Source organism: Lissotriton helveticus, chromosome 7 (genome assembly GCF_964261635.1).
Source record: "Lissotriton helveticus chromosome 7, aLisHel1.1, whole genome shotgun sequence".
Classification (NCBI taxonomy): Eukaryota; Metazoa; Chordata; class Amphibia; order Caudata; family Salamandridae; genus Lissotriton; species Lissotriton helveticus.
Genome location: NC_136068.1, coordinates 1,961,734,455 through 1,961,753,705, shown reverse-complemented (window position 1 = coordinate 1,961,753,705; position 19,251 = coordinate 1,961,734,455). Strand labels below are relative to the sequence as shown.

Genomic DNA, 19,251 nt, shown 5'->3' with positions numbered 1-19,251 from the left:
CACCCGCAGAGACCGCACCAACAGAGTCGGAGGAGGAATCGCCATTGTCCACAAGTACAACATCAGGGTCTCGACTAGCACCGACGACGCGCTCAGCACTGCCGAACACATGCATTTCCGGATCCACACAGACCGTAATTCCACCCTCAGAGGCACACTCATCTACCAACCCCCGGATCCCGCCCCCAGTTCAGCAACTCCATAGCCGAATTGATCAGCATGCATGCCTTGACCACCACTGACTACATCCTCCTCGGTGTCCTGAACTTTCACCTTGAGAACAACAACAACAACAACAACTTCACAACCCTGATCGATAACCTTGCCAACCTCAGACTGAAGCAAGTCGTCACAGCGCCCACCCACTCCGCCAGCCACACGCTCGACCCAGTCTTCTCCTTAAGCCCGTACGTCGCCATCACCCACACCACCGAACTCCTCTGGACTGACCACCGCTGCATCCACTTCGCCTTCCAGAAAAACACCACATACCACCGCACCCAACAGATCCCCCACCGCTGCTGGAGAAAAATCACCGAAGACCAACTACACGCAAACCTGACTCTCAGCCAACCCACCGAATCCTCTGTCGTAAATTGGCAGCGATTAAGTTAGCATTCGCTGAAGCTATGAGAGTTACCGTTGTTATGTTGACCGTTTTTTGAAGGCCATTTTGTATTTACGGCCTCCATTTTAAGTGTTTATATTACCTCATGGTTACCATGCTCTTTGTCCTACCTCCTCGCCAGTTGACCGTATGGTCTTCCCAGCAACAGGCTATCTTTAGCTCGTGGTCACGGTTCGCGCATGCGCAATCAAACCACATCTGTTATTAATCGATCACTGTTGAGAGATGTTTCCCCAAACTGGTCCAAAAATGTCCTTATGTGGACATGAAATCGTCTTATGTGTGTACCGCCTACTTTTCAAACCCTTGCATGGGTATAAAAGGACCATGTGCCTTCTGTTCGGTGTGATACTTCTTGCATTACCGAAGGGTGTTGTTTGAATGTACCACCACCCCATGGGGTCTTAATAAACTTGTCTTTTGTATTCCAGTTTACATGCCAACTCCTATTCTAAGGTATCAAGAGTTATTTGCGGTGTACTTAGGCTCATTAAAACTCAATACCACAAATTGGCGACCGAATAGGGACTAATCGGCGACTCGGATGCCCGAAGGACTGGTCGTGACTAAGGATTGGAAACTCGCCCTGGACGCGATCGCTGCCAGAAGAGACCCGAGTCCTGGCATCAATGGCGTTTTCCCTTTCTTTCCGATCTGACCTTCCAGGCATCGCCGGTCCTCGACTGAGATCTTGATTGTTGGGTTGCCGTGCAGTGACCGTTTGGTCGATTCGGGAACTTGGCAGTTGGAATTTGGACGGTTGAACCGATTGGTAAGCTTTTGATTGGTAAGGTAGTCTACTGACACTTACTGTGATTTTTTTAATTTGTATACGTTAGCTAACATTTGGACCTATGTTTTGAATCATATGTGGAGTGCACCTCACATAGACAGGTAATGTGGAGATATTTCTCTGATCTTATATTTGTTTGAATGGCACAACGTAGGTGAAATACTTTAAGTGCTACTTTACGTATATTATTGCATATTCTGCAATATTTTCGACATGCCTGTTCGCAGCACACTTCGAAGGATGTGTTGCTTTTGTAATGGTACCAGTTTACGATTAGATGAATTACCGACGGCCCCCCCAGAGGGGACACCTAATAGGGAAATGTACGTTAAATTTGGACTTCCTCCCATAATGTATAGTACGTTATGGCCTCGCTACACAAGTAAGGATCCTGAGTTACGCTGGCCAATGCATGGGTCATTTGATTTACGAAAGGTTCAGTATGTGGAGCAGTGTTTGTTTCAGCGTAGGTCTAGACAAGATATCTTTGATTGTGTGCGTATGTGGGGGAAAGCGGTACGTGAGCGAATGAAGAGTGAGCAGGCCTTGGCTGAAAAAGAGGAACGGAAGGCTGCCCATGTCAAAGCTTTACAGCAGCAGGATAAGGAAATAAAGGAGCAAAAAGAAAGGGAGCGTAATTTACAGTTCAATGGTCAATTCCCTATTCAACGCCCTCTTTATCCTGTCCTTAATAATCTACCCGATGATTTTTCATTATTAGATCGTTCTCCACCACCGTATGCAAGGCCTTCGGCCCCGGATGCGGGCGACGAAGGATTCTCTGATGATCGGGACAAAGCGCGGGGAACTCGCTCCATGCTTCCTGCCCCCCCGTACTTCCGATTTACGATCTCTTGCTCGTAAAATCAGCCTTAATATTGTTTCTACTATTGATGACTTAGCAGGTATGAAAGGGTGGTTAGAAAGGGAGCGGTTATATTTTTTGGAACATTTGGCTGAAGAAATTATCAAACGATTTAGGAAATATTCATTTGTGTTTGAACCTAAAGATGTAGCAGATGATTGTCAGAGATTGCGTAATGCTGTTTTTGTTCTCGCAGAGACAGATGATTTTCTTCACCGTCTCGTAGTGTAGTTCCTATATTCCCAATAGGCTCTTTGCATTGGAATAACATAAACAATAGTTTAGACGTAAGACTGAGGTCGACTAGGTCTCTATTGAATATGTTAGACTTAATTATGAATGCCAGTTAGCTCAGAGGTCACTAGAAACTTTATCGAGTACACAAGAAGGGATTAGTTTCTGACAACCGCATAAACATGACAACTTTGCTCCCCTAGAACAAGGAGTATATCTCCAGAGTCGCAGAAACAATAGTCAGCTATTTCACTCAGTCAATCGTGCATGCTTAGTTTCACCAGGAGTGCAGAGAAATAGAGAGATGGGCGTTTTCAATAAAAGTGGTTATTTATTGAGCAGTCTTCTTTCTCATGCAAGAGAAGTGAATTGCCACAAATTGCAATACTTGACATTAAGTAAAGTGCGTACAGTAAAAGGAGTATTATAAAGTAATACTGTAAAATCATTTATATGGTTTCTAAGCCATAAGACACTTAAAACGGATAAAATACATACAATGATAAAAGTTGACTAAACGCACTCAACTGGTGCTTCTAAAATACGGCTACTCCGGTGTACCTAACCTAAGCATAGTACGCGGGAAGGTGTAAGTGAGATGTAGTTTGAGTTAAGATAGTTTTTGCCAAGAATCTGAATCAAGAATTCTCTAAGGGTCTAATCAGCTCCGTACCTTAGTTATAGAATGAAGGAGGTCTTGTATCGTTCTCTCAGGACTCGATCTCCCAGCAACCCGCGAGGGTGACAGGGAAACACTGGAGCTGGATTTCTCGGCAGGAGAAAAGACAGCGTCTCTCTTAGTGCGTCAATGGGAAGCTCGGCTTCCTTCGGCACTCGCTTCAGCAGGGCGTCGGGCAAGTAGATAGCCGATCTGCTCCATACTACCATGTCTTTTGCTAGGGCAGATGCTGGTATTTTTATACCTGGAAGGTGCCGAGTTTGACGTAAGTTTGGACATAAGACGTCACTAAGAACTTGCAGTTCTTTCAGGACTCCAGGAGTTCTAGGACAAATCAATACAGATGCAGCGGGGAATCCCGGGCTGCTGGAGGCTTGGTTTGTTTAAGAACGCGTTGTACTTTCTAGGAGTCTATGGGAGTAGCCTTGCCGTATTTGGACTACATTGGTTATGACTTAATATGGGTATGATTCTTATGCCTTTATAAGGATATGATTTGATATAACCACATGAGGGCATAAATCGGGAATATTAAAATAGGGTCCTAGATACGTTTACAACAGTCTGATCAAAGTACGACACTCCGCAACATGACTGTGTGAGGAGAAAAGGGCAGCGGATCCGGCTGCGCTTCAGTCGCCAATCGTAGAAAAGGAAGCAGCTATCTTCGGATCAGATAAGGGTCACGTAATCCATGCAAAACCCATGCGGGAAGCCGCACCTTTGTATGTCCCTCCTAAAGGTCAAGGTACAGATGATAATAAACTGTCTGCCAATGCAAAGGGTTATTTCATTTATAATTGGGTTTACACTTCTTGGAATAGAGCGGATGTTATGGCCGTTAAAAATGCATTGCCGGATCCGCGGAAAAACCCAGCGGCTTTCTATGAAGAAGTAGAGGGGGCTATTAGTTCCTGTGTTATGACGTTAGCTAATATTGATTTATTTTTTGGGTTAATATTACCCCCTGTTATGTGGAGGACTATTCGTAAAACTAATGATCGGGCAAATTTGGGGGCAGAATGGAATGATTTGGAACAAGCGGATAGAGATAGGGAGCCTGCACGTAAACCGTGTAGACTAATTTTAAAACATCCGGTAGCTATTTTGAATAAGTTAAAAGTGCTTATCCCACATAAAAAAATTGATTGGACTGTGTAAGCCTCGTGTAAGCAGAAGGCAGACGAGTCAGTGTCGAATTTCTTTACGCGCTTCGAGGAAGCTTTCAGTGACTTTAGTGGTCAATCGTTAACAGATGATACAGGTAGGCATCTGTTTGTCGACAAATATGTAGCGAACCTCTTACGAGAAATTGCTAAACGATTGAAAACTAGTGAAAGTTTGTGGACCACTTCGACTCCCGCTTCTCTTTTAACAATGGCTCAGTATTATGAGATTGAGTTAATCACAAAGGGGAGAGTAGAGGTATGACTGATAGAATCAACCTCCAGTGTCAATGTTTACAAACAATATGATTCTATAAAAACAATAAAGTTGTATTTGATTTTCAATTTTAATGTGTGGTGAAAAAAGTGTGTATATCTGATCATTGTGATTGACAAGGGAAAGCACTAAGTGTTTTAAAATACCCCTCACACACTATGAATCCCATAATGTCATGCTTCATCATTGGGGTCTTCCCATCCCTCTACGGGGCGGGGCGTGCTGCAACCTACGGACTACGCGGGAGCACTTGTTGTTGTGACGATAGGCTATGTGTGGTTAAGGAGGGGGGGTTAAAGTGAAATAAAATAAAAAAATTCCTGGCTAGTGGAAAAAATAATTTATTTGCTTCCCTAGCTGAAAATATTAAAAAAGGGGTTGTGGTAAGGTTACTTATTATGCCTTACTTGGTCAACATGTTTCATAAGCAGACCCCCTCTGCTTATTCATCAGGACCTATGTTGATCCTTACTACACTCCAAAAAACTAAATAAAGGATAATATGCCTACTTTCCTGAATAAATAGCAAAAATCAGTGGGCCCTTCTTCAAAAAATGTCCCAGTCTGGTCTATTTTTCAATTAGTTATCGTGCCCCATGAGCGTGGCATCTGAGGTGGTCGTTAACACAGTCGAAATCCGCTGGAATCAATCCTCCGTTGTGCCTCACTGCCGCTCCATGGGAGGCAGGAGTTGGTGGCCAAAGAAAATGACGATAAAAAGACCAAAGATCTGGAAACAAAAGTTAAGATGGCTCACGTTTATGCCACGCCTGCTAGAGGAAATGATAGAGGCAGACGAGGGTCTTATGGCCCATCTTATTCTCGTCCTGGTCTATCCGTAGATCAGTGTGCGTACTGCAAACAGTTTGGGCATTGAATTTTCGGATTGTCCAGTGTTGCGTGCCCAGCAAAATCAATGTTGCCGAGGCAAAGCTAGAAACAGAAACGGATATTCAGGCCCTAGAGGGAGTACGGATGATCGTGCTAGGTTTGAATCCAGTGGGCGTAGACAAGATGGGTACAATACCTTTGATAGGCAAAACCAGTACCAAATATCTGATTGTGGTTCTCCTGAATTTCAAGTAGCTGCTTATGCATAGAATTGCCTAGGATGGGGTATGAAATCGGTTGAAGTTCCAGTAGATCAGAGGGGTCCGTATATTACAGTACATGTTTTGGGTTCTACTGATTGGTTTCTGGTTGATACAGGAGCTACTCATAGTGCCTTGTCTAAACAATTGGTTCCGAGTGCTCCCCTGTCTGCCACAACGATTACATCGATAGGGTTCGATGGAACACCTTCCCTTAGCCCATTGTCACAACCACTTCCATTCCACATTGATAAGTTTACAGCTCCCTGTCCATTTTTGTTGTCTCCGAACACACCAGACAATATTGTGGGCCTTGATATGTTAAAACACTTCAGAGCTACGATACGCTGCTCTTCCGAAGGGGTGCGCATAATACTTTCTTTATTTGCCGGAATAAAGGCTACCACCGACTTCCAATGGGATGGTCAGGGATATGTTATGTACCGTTTATACTGCCCCCTGTGTTTAACCCCTTTAGAGCTTGTAAATAAACCTCCCCAGTGCTGCGCTGTCCATTGGAACTAGTGCTGAATGGACGTCCAACGGTCGTGCGCAGCACTGGGGAGGTAGTGGCCGTGACGACCGTTGGCCGACGGCAGCAATTAAGGGGTTAAAGCACCTGAAATGTACCATAAACATGTTGTATTATATCATGAATTAATTGTAAATAGAGTTAAGAGAATAGACAATGTGGACCAAACCGACACCTCACTACAACAATATGTCGATTTTAATTTAGGCCTGTTTGCTTTTGTAGGTGCTGCCTTGAATAGTAGGAAAAGTGTTTCATTCCCCCTCCTCCTCTTTCTTTTGTTGTTGCATTTTCTTATTGTTTTTTACTCTCTCATTTGTATGCACTACGAAGCAATGTTATGTGATATTCCACATTCATATGATTTTCTTGTCATATTTTTCTTATCAATAACCTTTCTTTGACAGTTCAGTTACATCCATGATGTTAATCATATCCCTTCTACTTAGCAGCTGGATTTCAGCCTGCATTATGACGACGGTACCTTTGTATTTTAGGATTTGCTCTGAACTTGGTTCAACCACATCATTGTTAATTGTAACTCCTGGGTAGTTAGCCCGTATGTGCGATAAGATTTGTAGGTCGATTTCACCTAAGAAGAGAATGAAACATCAACTATGAGGAGGACGTAGAATCATTTAGTAACATTTCTCAATAAGAACATCCAAAATATTCACGTACTGGTGATAATTCATACTTACATTATATTATTTACAAAGTATTTTTACTACAACATGACAAGGCTCACGGATAACTGTAGGTAAATGGGACAAATAATATCTAATACTCAGCGACGGTGTGCATATAATGATTATTGGCAAGCAATGGGACAGCAAAGGTGCCCAAGAACTTTAAAAAAAAAAGAATATATCCCCTATGCACTTCTTCTGCAGTAAACGCCTTGAGTGGGGTCAAATATACTCTTCCATCTCCAGTCTACATACAGTAGGGAAGGTGCTGGAATAGTAAATCATACTATTCCTTAGGTTAGAGCGCCATCCAGCGCAAGTCATTGTAATGACGTGCGTTGTAATACCTGCATTGTAAAGGTAAACACTGCGATGTAACTGAGGTTTCCCACAGGCCTTACACAGGCATTACACAACAGAGCGACTACTCTGGAGATGACATATCTACTGCATGAAGTGTCATCTAAAAGAGCTCCCCATGGGTTAAACTGATCTTACAGATGTTCGCTCCAGACACTAATACTCTCCCCGAAGTCCACGCAGATCTTACGTATCATCGATTTTCAAACACCAAATGATAGCTAAGGTCTCGCAAAGCAGACAGGTTGAGGTTTCACACAGTGGATGTATCCTTCAAATGATCCCAAAATACATGAGACGCATTGGCAAAGCCAACTGGTCACAGCTTTAAAACCTATTGGCTTTGCCAACAGCTTCCGTCATGAAGCGCTGCATCCCCTATGATGTGCCTCATGGGTAAAGAATTGATTTTTAAAACTTTTGATCAATTTCTTGCTGTGCTTGCCTACAAAATGATGCAACATCTGTAATTGGTAATTAAAAAGAAAACAAACCATGCAAAGGGGTTCTATTTTTTAAGTGGGGGTGCAACGTGGGGGCACGGATGAGGGGTGTAAGCCCCACAGGTGCATAGCTGGAGTTTTAAAAGTAGTTGGGAGGACGTTACTTGGGCGCGCACACAACACGGGGAGGGGTGAGTGGGGAGCAGAAGTAACATGGGGTGGGGGTAGTGGGAATCAACATGAGACAGCAGGTGGGCGGGTCCAATGCGGAGGGAATGGGGGGAGATCAAAAGGGTGACAGACTGCAATGTGGAGCTGGTGGGAGAAAGCGAACAGGCAACAGAGGAGAGTTGAGGAGGAGGACACTTGAAAGAAAGAGAAACAAAGCGCACAGTGGGGAGGGGAGAAGCACATGAGAGAGAAAGGGGAAAAAGACATGCCCTCTCCTAGCGTGCTTAAACAAAAGCAAAAGTATAGCCTGAAAAAAGTGAACAGTAGAAGGACATAGTAATACATCTATGCTCCAGGGATGAGAAACACATGGAAAGAAAGGAAAGCTGACAGAGCTAATGAATAAGAAGCAAGAAAATTAGAGTGACAATGAATCCAACCAAGGGTGAGCAATGGTTGAGTTCTAAGCCACTGTAAGATAACAACATGTCTTGCAATAGACAGCGCAAACCAATAAGGCTTTAACAACATAACTGAAGTCAGAGTAGACATATCACCAAGTGTTTGCTGTAAAGGAGTGCTGTCCGAGTTAACAAAGAGGGTTTGGGCTGTGGCAATGTAGCTATCTTCTAGTCTACATTGAATTTATAACTGCAGGCCACAGATGATCCTGTACAGGCCACAGATAGCAGACCTACCTCAAATACCCAGGCTATGGGCAGCAGAATCAGTTCTGAAGTTACCCAGTCAGTACAGAGTTATACCTAGGATAGCATAGTTACACCACTTGCAATGCAGACTGGTTTGCTATGGCTTAATGCAGCAGAACAGTCATTCAGAAGACACAGCAGCCACAGGTGCATCCTTCCCGCGTCTCAGCTATCCCTGAGGTTACCAAGGTTTGCAAGTTGTTCGTTGTATGCAGCAGAGCTATCCTTCATGTTGCCGACCTTTTACAGACATTAAATGTTAGGATTTTATAACTTAAGTTTTGTAAACAACACATGCGCAGGCCTCACAAAGAAAAGATATCCCTCGAGTAGCATATTTCAATCTGAAGTCTACAGAGTCTTTTTAACTCACCAACTGAGGTCTGACATTTTAGTGACAAGATAAATAGTAGTCGAGTCTCGACTCTATGCGAATAGATGGTGGGCAAGCAAGAGAAAGCTGTACAATCTGTCCTTTCTCTTAAAGCCAGATTCCATCATAATCCCAGACAGGAATGCCCTGACTTAGAGTCAGATGGGAACAAAAATTCTTCTGAATTAAGGCAGAGGTGGCAAATCTTCTTTTGTAGTGTAGTTCCTATATTGCCAATCGGCTCTGCGTATTGGAATAACATATCCTATAGATTTGACATAGGACTTATGTCTACTAGGTCTCTATCGAATATATTAGACTTAATTGTGAGTGCCATGTAGCTCAGAGGTCTCTAGTAACTTTCTCGAATAAACAAGAAGGGATTAGTTTCTGACAACCGCATAAACATGACAACTTTGTTTCCCCAAGAATAAAACTGATCTTCAGAGTCCTGGAAACAATAGATAGATATTTTACTCAGTCAATCGTGCATGCTTCGTTTCACCAGAGGTGCAGAGATATAGAGAGACGGGCGTTTTCAATAAAAGGGTTCATTGAACAGTCTTCTTTCTTAAGCAAGTAAAATGAACTGCTACAATCGTAATACAGGCTGCAAAGTATAATGCATACAGTAAGAAGAGTATTATAAAATAATACTGTAAAAGCACTGTATGGTTTCTAAGCCATATATATATAAATACATACATAAATAACAGAGCTAAAAGTACTCAACTGGTGCTTCTAAAATACGCCTACCCCAATGTACCTAACCTAAGTCTAGTACGAGAGAAGAAGCAAGTGAGGTGTAGCATAGGTTTAGTTTTCTTTGCCAAGAATCTAACCAATATTTCTCTTAGGGTCTAATCAGCTCCGTACCTTGTTTTAGAATGAAGGAGGTCTGGTATCTCTGTCTCTGTCTCGGGACTCAGTCAGTCAGTCAGTAAGAAAACTTTATTTGGTTAATTACAACCTTAAAAGTATACCCTATACATAAAATTACTGTTAAAACTTAAACATTCCTTCGTACTAGATACAAAAATACCCCTAAGGGTAATTAAGTCAGTTAATTTCCATCACCATCAAATCAATTCCAAGATCATATTATAACATGGCATATGTACTTCCCAAAAAATAGTACATTCCTTCATACTAGAAACAAGAGTCCCCCTGCGAGTGATTAAGTCAGGTAATTTCCATCAGCATCAAATCAATTCTAAAGGTTCCAAATCATAACGTTAACCTTTACATGTACAGGCTCATCCTCCCCCATGAGCGCCGCATAAGATATTTACTCTGTACACTTTAGGAACAACTTGACTTTACACAACAATTTCCCCATAGCACAAGCAATATCTAGATACAACATTTCAGCTATAAAGCTAGCAGCTTGCATCCTATTTGTGATCCTGTGTTTTTTAAATATCGGGCATAAAATCTCTTTTCGTAAATCTAAAAACATCATACAGTCTAGTACAATATGTACAATATCGCAATGGGTACCCAACGCGCAAGTACAGGTTCCATTATTATTCAACATAAAATTTTTGGCTTCCTTGTTCCCATAGCAGGGGTTTATCCCCATTGGCACTTTTAGGACCTCACGTCTTAGGTGGTAGCTTGCCAATCTGTCTAAGTAGGGGTACTGTTGGTTAAGTTCCCAGGCCAGGGTCATATGCGACACCGAAACTTTCTGCGAGAGATACTCTCTATCATATGTGCAGGACGTCTCAGCTCCCAGTGACCTCAGTTCCTTCTTAGCTATACCTGGATGACCCAGTTCCGGGCATAGTTTTAAACCCAACACACCATAGGCTTCACTTAGTGCGGCTCTTGTTTCTTTCGCCCAGGTCAGTTTCACTTTTACACCACTGTGAAATTTTTAAGTGCTCTCCAGACCCTAGGCGCTGCCAAAAGCGGATTAGTGCCATACAGGCAGTTACTGCCCAGGAGGTAATTCCCAGCTCCAGTCTTGCAGCCTGTACCATAGAGGATTTAGGCAAAGAGAACAGGTTTTTAAAAATATTTCCCTCCTCTTTATCCCACCCTTTTTCCCACTTAAATAGAGCACTTCTGCCCCATACAGGAATTCGGGGGGACCATTGCTAGGTAGGCTTTTATGACCGGCCTATCTGAGTTTTCTCCGTACACACTATTGAATCTTTTTAGCCCCTTCACAGAGGCAGATGCCCTCATTTTAAGAGCCTCCAGATGGGTATACCATTTAAGGTTGCTCATAAACCAGATTCCTAGGTATCTGTATTCGTTCACCCTCTCGAGTGGCTTTGTACCCAGACACCACAGGAAGCTAGTTTTACTCCTACCGAAGCATAAAATTTTAGTTTTATCCATGTTCACTGTTAACTTTTTATTCCGACAGTATTCGTTGAACATGTTTAATTTCCTCTGGAGGCCTATCTGTGTCAGGTCCATAATCACTAAATCATCCGCGTATAATAGGCAGGAAACATGATTACCTCCCAATTTTGGACTTGCCCCTTTAACCTCACTTAGTTTTGCTGGTAGGTCGGCCAAAAACAGAGAAAAAAGCAGTGGGGCGAGTACGCACCCCTGCCTCAAGCCATTTCCAATCTGGATCTTCCCAGACAATCCACCCTCCTCGTCCAAGATTATCTGGGCCCAGTTTTCTGTGTGTAAGGCTTTTATGATGGCCAAAAGGTCTCCGTGTAGGTTGTATCCTTCCAAGGTTGCCCATAACTGCTCCCTGCCCACAAGATCGAAAGCTGCGCGGAAGTCCACAAAACAGCAGAATAAATTCCCCTCTGTTCTATTGACTTCCGCGCGATGGCCCAGAGAGCAAAACAGTGGTCCACCATCGAATGCCCTTCTTTGACCCACCCTGTTCTGGGGGTACTAACTGGTTATCCTCTGCCCAATCCTTTAGCAGGCCTAGGATTACTTTGGAGAGTAACTTTTCCCCAATATCGAGGAGATTTATTAGGCGGTAATTTTTTGGGGAATTTACATCGCCTTTTTTGTGAATTGGTCTTATGATTGCCCCTTTCCAACTTTCTGGCATGATGCCCGTCTTTAATATCCCCTGAAACATATTTGAAAAAAACTCAGCCCACCAGTCTGAGTTAGTTTTTATGATAATTGCTGGTAAATTGTCTGGTCCGGCCGCTCGGGTTAGGTTTAAGGCAGCTATCACATTCCTAATGTTTCCTGAGGTGAAATGCACTAGTATATCATCCCTCACTCCTGGCCAGCTTGATGATATTATTTCCCCTTTGCTCGGCCATTTACCATATATTTCCTCTAGATAGGCCACCCACTTGACCTCTGGGACGGAGCACAGCATGGATCCCGCAACCTCCCCAGTGCATTCCTTAATCAGTTTCCAGAATCCTTTAACATTTTTTTCTTCAATAGTCTCGAGTAAGCTCACCCAACATTTTCCTTAAATAACCTTTTTTTTTATCTCTAATGGTCGCTTTATATTTTAACCTTAGGTTTTTTAGTTCTGATGATGAAATATCATTATAATTACCCCTAAGGCCTCTTTCGTGTTTCCTGATAACAGCCTTTAAATACCGACATTCTTCATCAAACCAAGGATTATTGATTGAGGGAGCCCTAGCTCTACTTTTTTGCTCATACTTTCCCTGTTTGGTTTTTATCCTAAGGCATTCCACCAGTTGACTTATTGGATCTTCATACCAGGATAAAGCCTCCCCTGGTAGGGGTTTTTCTAGCCCAACTAATAATTGGAGAGCTCTCAGTTTCTTTAGAAATTCCTCACTAATCCGGGTTGTAAGCCGCTTTGGGTAATCAACATCAATTTGTAGCACCCTCTGTCTCGGCGGGTCCCCGAATATCTGTAATTCCATCAGCAGTGGGAAATGATCACTACCCTCTACCCCAAGTACTTCAAAGTGGTTTATTAAGTAAAAGCACCAAGCCTGAATAAATACATAATCTATGGGGCACAACTGCTGCCCTATCTTAAAGGTACGTTTAGCGGGTCGATCCGTTTCTTTCCTTCCGTTAACACAGATCAGGCCCATAGCTCCCAACAGCTGCCCGAGCTTTACATCTTGGGTAGAGCTATCACTGTAAGAGAATTTCGCAAATTCTATGTTATAGGCTCTTAACACATCACTCTGCCATGAGTCAATTTTATGAGGGTTTAATCTATGATTGAAGTCGCCCAATATTAAGAGCACATCTTTAGGATATATGTCATATAATCCTTCCAAATCCTTCTTTAAGCAGTCCAGCTCCATGTTATACTCCTTTAATTTCCCTTTCTGTATGTACACATTGATTATGCATAGCCCTCCCCCACCTGCATTACTGTTTGATATCAATACTCTGCTGCCTAATGCCCAATTACATTTAAGTTGGAGTGATTGTATATCTTTTGCTATCCTTGTTGACACAAGGGTCATCAGGCCGCCTGATGGCCTACCTACTTGATTCTTTTTTGCAGGCCTTACATGATGTGCGAAGCCTTCGGTAACTGGGGTTTCGTCGCACAGCCAAGTCTCCTGGAAACATGCAATGTCAGACTTCCCAAGGATATTTTTAAAACCTTCTTCTAACACTATTCTTTTATATCCGTTTACGTTCCAGGACAGAATAGATAGGTTGTTCGACGACCCAGTTTCCTAGTCATTGCTGCTCAGATTCCCCTCTTCCTCATGGCCCATATATGCCAGTTCTCTGTATCTATTTCCCATCAGAAGATCAACATCGTCCCAGTCTAAATTATTTGGGATTATCGTAATTTCAAGGGCATCCTGTGAGAAGTTGGCCTGGTATATGATGCTCACTAGTTCTAGTGATCACCTTGTACCATGCCAAGCAACCCTTATGGTGCAGGTTGTAAAGTCAACCTTATAGACAAGCTATCCTAGGGGTAGCATGGACTAAGCAGTCTTAGGCTAAACTCTGTAAAGGCATGTGAAGCAAGCTGTTTTACCATACACAATCCCTTGAATACCAAATGAAAGGACACCACACAGATATATATTGAAAATATATATAGATTTATTACTACAAGTAACCCTGATACTCTTTATGAGCACAGAAGCAAATGCATTAAAACAAAACACAGTTTAAATACACAAAAGTTGCACAATTATGGATGAGCCCTAGGAGCCACCTAAACCATATACTAAAATAGTGGTATAAGAACCACTATGGGGAAAGTGAAGAGGCCTAGGGCCTGGGGAATCGCTGGAGCTGTTCGGGACTAGCAGTGAAGAAGTCGGGAAAGGCCCGCGGGACTCAGGTGCAGTGCGGAAAGTGCACGCTTTACCAATGCAATGTCAATGGTGCGTAAAAGTTACAAAGTTAGTTAAAAAGGAACCTTCCGAGTAACCTAGAAGGATGAAACTTTAGACACAGACACTAGAGGTGTGTACCAGTGTGGGAACACCGGCGGAGCTGAGTTACCTCACCCACAGGAAGCGGGTGCACAGGGTCGAAGTAGTGTCGGGTTTCGTCACGCAGGTCGATGGTGCTTGGAGCTGCAGATGCTGCAGGCGGCTCGATGTGGAGAGTTCCGGTGGATCCAAGGGTGGATCTGAAGAGGTGAAGACCTGAAAGCAGAGGGGACAATGTTCAAAGTCACTAGCCAGTGACTACCGTGGAACCAGATTGGAACCAGGCGATGTCGGGTGCAAACAGGCGTCGAGGTGTAGCTTCTTTCTGCAGCCACGTGGACACGAGGGGTCGAAGACGTCCAGGAGTCGGTCACAAGCTGTCCCACGCAGGCTTCTCGCTGTTGGCGGTGTCGGCAACTTGATTGGAGCAAACAAGCTTTGGCTAATGCAAGCCACGCAGGAATCGAAAAAGGCTTGTTACTCGGACCAGCAAGGTCAGAGCAGGTGCTCCTTTTTACAGGAGTGAGGGCAAGTCTAGAGCAACCAGACTCGCAGTGTAAGTTGAAGGTTTTGTCGCCAAGATGGCCGCTAGCCACGTGGCAAGTGGACGGGATGGCACGTCGAGTGGCACAGTGCAAAAGGGCCCCACACAGATCGTGGAGATGCTGGGGGGCTGATCTTCGGTGCAAGGGTTGCTCGAGATTGGGGCTTCTCAAACCCCAAAGCACAGCGTCGAGGGTGCCTCTGATGCTGCGCAGTCAGCGTTTCGGGGGTCTTCCAAGAGGTCCGGTCCAACGTCTCTCGATGCCTCCACGGATCCCTTCTTTGCAGGGACTGTGGATCGGGCTGTGAGAAGTCTGGGAGTCTGGGTCTTGTCAGGCTCTGGGCTCGGGCTCCGGCGGGAGGCGGCGGCAAAGCAGACATCGAGTTGCTGGTTGGTGCCTGTGTTCACAGGGTGGTCACTCCTTGGCCACAAGGGAGATTCTCTTCCGTCTTCTGTGCAGCAGAATGTCGAAGTCCAGTCTTCTTCTGTATTTCAAGTTGATTCAGGATGATCTGAAGTCTCAGGACACAGCTCCCACTCTTATTCGAATCTGGGGGGCCGGATCACCTACTAGGTCCCTCCTCTGGGTGGAACCAGGAAGGGGAGTGGTTACACCCCCTTTCCTTTGTCCAGTTTCGCGCCAGGACTGGGGCAGGAAAGCCCCAGCACCGGTTTGAACTGGCCTATGCACAGGGACACCTTGTGTGCCCCAGGCATGTCTGATTCTATTCAGCCCTGTCCTACCCAATACACAAAATCCTGTCTGGGGTGGTGCTAGCACCTCCCAAGGCAGGAAACCCTTTGTCCAAGCTGCCCTCGCTGGAAGGACTCCCAGCAGCAGGAGGTCAGACTTGTGTCTGTGGTGGCAGCATCCATTTTGTGATGCTAAGGCTCTGTTTAACTTTAACTGGGGTTCAGGCTAGGTACATGTCGTGTCCCTCTAGAAGGGTGGAATGCTACCCCCGTCACCAGAACTGGCGAGGGGGTAGTATTCCAATTCGTATGACACCTTACTCGACATGTTTTGATAAAGTCAAACCAAAGATAGCATTTAACCGCGAGGTTCATAATGCACTTAAGAGTATATGGTATGGCAGTATCATGAAACAGCTAAAGGACATGGTTCCGAAAGCTGCAGACAGGCTCAGCTCATGCCAGAGCACCATCTCACATATTTCCAAGCACTCTGCCTCCAGGATTGATGAGGCCTTCTATAGGAGTGGCTGATAGGGACATATGTGTCCATTTTAGGTTAGGTATAGGCATACTACACCTAAGTAAGGGGTGGTTACACCGACTTACCCCAGCTGAGTGATCAGCCAGTTGTGTCAAAATATGGAGGCCAGGCCAGGGGTGGCACAATACATGCTGCAGCCCCTGGTAGGCCTTGGAAGCACCTATGCCCTGGGTACCTGGGTACACTGTTACAGGGGCCAATAAGGTGAGCCAATTCCAATTGTGTATGTACCTAAGGTACATTGAGTCCATTTTAAGGAGAGGGCAATTAGCCTGGGGCCCTGAATAGCAGGATCCCAGGCCAACTAAAGTCAAAAACCAGCTAAACACCAGGCAAAAAGTTTAGGGGTAACCATAGTCAGATATCCACCTTCCTACACATCCTTAGTACCCCAACCAGATGTAATCATTTTTATTTGCCGTTCTCCTAGCCCCGCATGGTTCCTGAGGAATGGTTTCCCTTGATTCACCATCATCCCCACCTCTCTTTTCAATATTCTAATCCCTTCCTTTATCATCTCTGCCTCTGCTTTTTCCATGGCAACTTTTATTAGTGCTGAGTGAAGCAGGACCTTTGTTACTTCGTTTTTTAAACTAGGGCATTTTGGAAACGATGCGAGCAGCTGGGACCGATTTAGGGGCTTTATTTCTTTGCTCTTTCCCCCTCCCCCCCTTTTCCTGCCCTATGGGTTCTACAAATAACCAGGTGTCCAGCATCCTAAATTGCTGTGAGGATTGGGATCTTTCCTTTCTTAATGACATCTTCTCTATCGATAGCCCTGCAGCTAAAGTCAGGTGATTGGTTACTATGCCCTACACATATAGGCGTCCCAATCCCACTTTCCAATTCTCCATTCTCCATTCCTCTGGGGTGTTTCCTCCAAGGGGCCTTGGTATTCTTTACCTTACTTTTCCCTATATCCTTTTTAAAGCCCTCAGAGCTATGGGCTCTTTCTCTGGTGTCTGCAAAGGATAACTTTTTTGTTTCTAATCGCACTAACTTCTCTCGTATCCTTGGGTCTGGGGATGGCCCCTTCCCAGCCTCTTGAACCTCTACCGAGTGGTAAGTACATGGAGCCTTTTTACCCTTTTGCCGTTTCAGGGTATTTTGTTTTATACACCTCCTTTCCCCATGTCTCTTTATAATCATCGGGCAACGGGAGATATATACTGTTGGTTCCTCTTCTTTGGGTCTACTCACCCTTTGCACTTCCTCCTCCCTTCCCACTTCATCCTCCTTTACCACTTCCTCCTGTCCTACCCCATCATCCTCCCCATCCTCTTCCAAATCCTCCTGACTTTCCACTGCTCTTACTGGAGTGGGCATTAAGGCTTTAATCTGAGTTAGTTCCCCTTCTATATTCTTAAAATGATTACTATGCATTTTTAGAATTTCATTATTTAACACTGAAACCTCTAGAATGCCCTGTAAGGTTTTCTGGAGCATTAGCATCACCTCGAGCATAGATAGACTAGATGATCCTGTCCCCTCCAAACTATGTACGGTAATGCCTGGAGAGTCAGTACGAGCAGCATAGAGGTTTTCTCCTATTATATCAACATGCGGGCTGTAATCCCTCTGGGCCGAACCACCCTCACCCGAGATAGTGCTCTGACTCTCCCTTCCTTCTCCCTCCACATCTACCTCTTTTTCCTGGATTATTAATGACTGAAATAACCGTGGGGAAGATGACAAGCGGGGTTCCAGCTGTATTTCAGCAATGTCAAAATCAGTCTGATCTAGGGATTCCACCCTTTTAGCTGCCTGGTCCTCGATGATAAGCAGCGGGTCAACCACATTTGGCTCCTTTTCTGGCGTTTCCTTCACTTTAAAGTGTTTACCTAGGAAGTCCTTGATAGATTTTGAGACTTCCGATCCGCCTTTTACGCCTGCTTTCTTTGGGGACTCCCCCACCTTCTTTGAGCTTTGTCCTTGGGGAGGGGTGGTTCCTCTCGCTGGTGTTTTACTGACGACGGGTATTGCCTCATCCCTGTTAGTCTTTTCCACACTTCTTGATGTTTCAGTCAGGTCCTCTGCCCCAGGGCTTTTATACCCTGTTTTCTTGGGGTTTTTTGGGACCTTGCGTGGATTGTTTTTCCCCAAAGCCGTCCCTTTCGACCCCCTTTACTCCTTTCTTCCGGGGTACAACAACTTTTCGGGAGTTGTCCTTCTTTAACTTACTTTTCTATTCCCCAGAGCTCCTGGTGCACAGCCACCCCCTATTCCTAGTACCCTCGACGTAGCTCCTCTTAACGTTTCTTGAGTTAGGGAAGATTTCACTTACCTCTGTTCTGTGGGCCCACGCTCTCACCTCCACCACTGCACAGCAATTTTCTCTAGGTACTGCCTCTTGGCCTATGTACACGGCCACACAAGGATATACCCCATTGGACTTGCCACAGAATTGGCTATCCTCGATGCCTTCACTTGATTAGACTTTTAGGAGTGCCTGCCCAGGGCCGCTTCAGCTGCGGGCTGCAGGCCGGCTTAAGAATACTAAATACATCTGCCCCCAGCCTCGTAATTTACAGCTCGCTGTGGGTTTAAGAGTGCCGGCCACCAAGTTCACCGTGTGCGGCTCACCCGCCCGTTCCGCGCCCGCTATTACATCCGTACTTCATGCGGTTTCAGTTCCCGGTGCGGTTCCTTCAAAGCTCCGCGATTCAGCGTTTGCGTCTGTGTTTTACTCGTTCACCTCGTTCTCCCGGGCAGACGATTGCCTCCTGTGGCGTTGCAGCGTTATGGAATCCGGATGTCCGTACGCCGAGAGGAGAGCAGTGGGAGGATCCCTGAGAGCAGGAATCAGCGAGTAACCACACAGAACAGAAGGCCAAAGCCTGTCTCGGGACTCGATTTTCCCAATACCCCGCGAGGGGAGCTTGGAAACACTGGAGCTGGATTCTCAGTGAGAGAAAGGACAGCTTCTCTGCATCAGTTGGAGGGTTGGCATCCTTCGGCACTTGCTGAAGCGAGCTGCGTCGGGCAAGTAGATAGTAGAGCTGCTCTGAACCACCGTATGTTTGCTATGGCAAGTGTGGGCATATTTATACCTTGAAGGTGCTTAGTTTGCCTTAAAGTCAGACATAATAACGTCATCAAAGAATCCCAAGG

At 44.9% G+C, this 19,251-nt stretch overlaps 1 protein-coding gene across 2 annotated transcripts in view; it reads right to left on the bottom strand.

The window, feature by feature from the left end:
* Positions 1 to 19,251, bottom strand: part of LOC144767911 (histamine N-methyltransferase A-like) — a 254,126-nt gene that overhangs the window by 131,733 nt on the left and 103,142 nt on the right. Inside the window, exon 4 of one of the 2 annotated variants that reach the window (XM_078651250.1) lies at positions 6,750 to 6,857. The exons of the other annotated variant lie outside the window; for it this stretch is intronic. Within the exon in view, the coding sequence (XP_078507376.1) occupies positions 6,750 to 6,857 (108 nt within the window). The remainder of the gene's footprint in view (positions 1 to 6,749; positions 6,858 to 19,251) is intronic. 2 annotated transcript variants of the gene reach the window in all.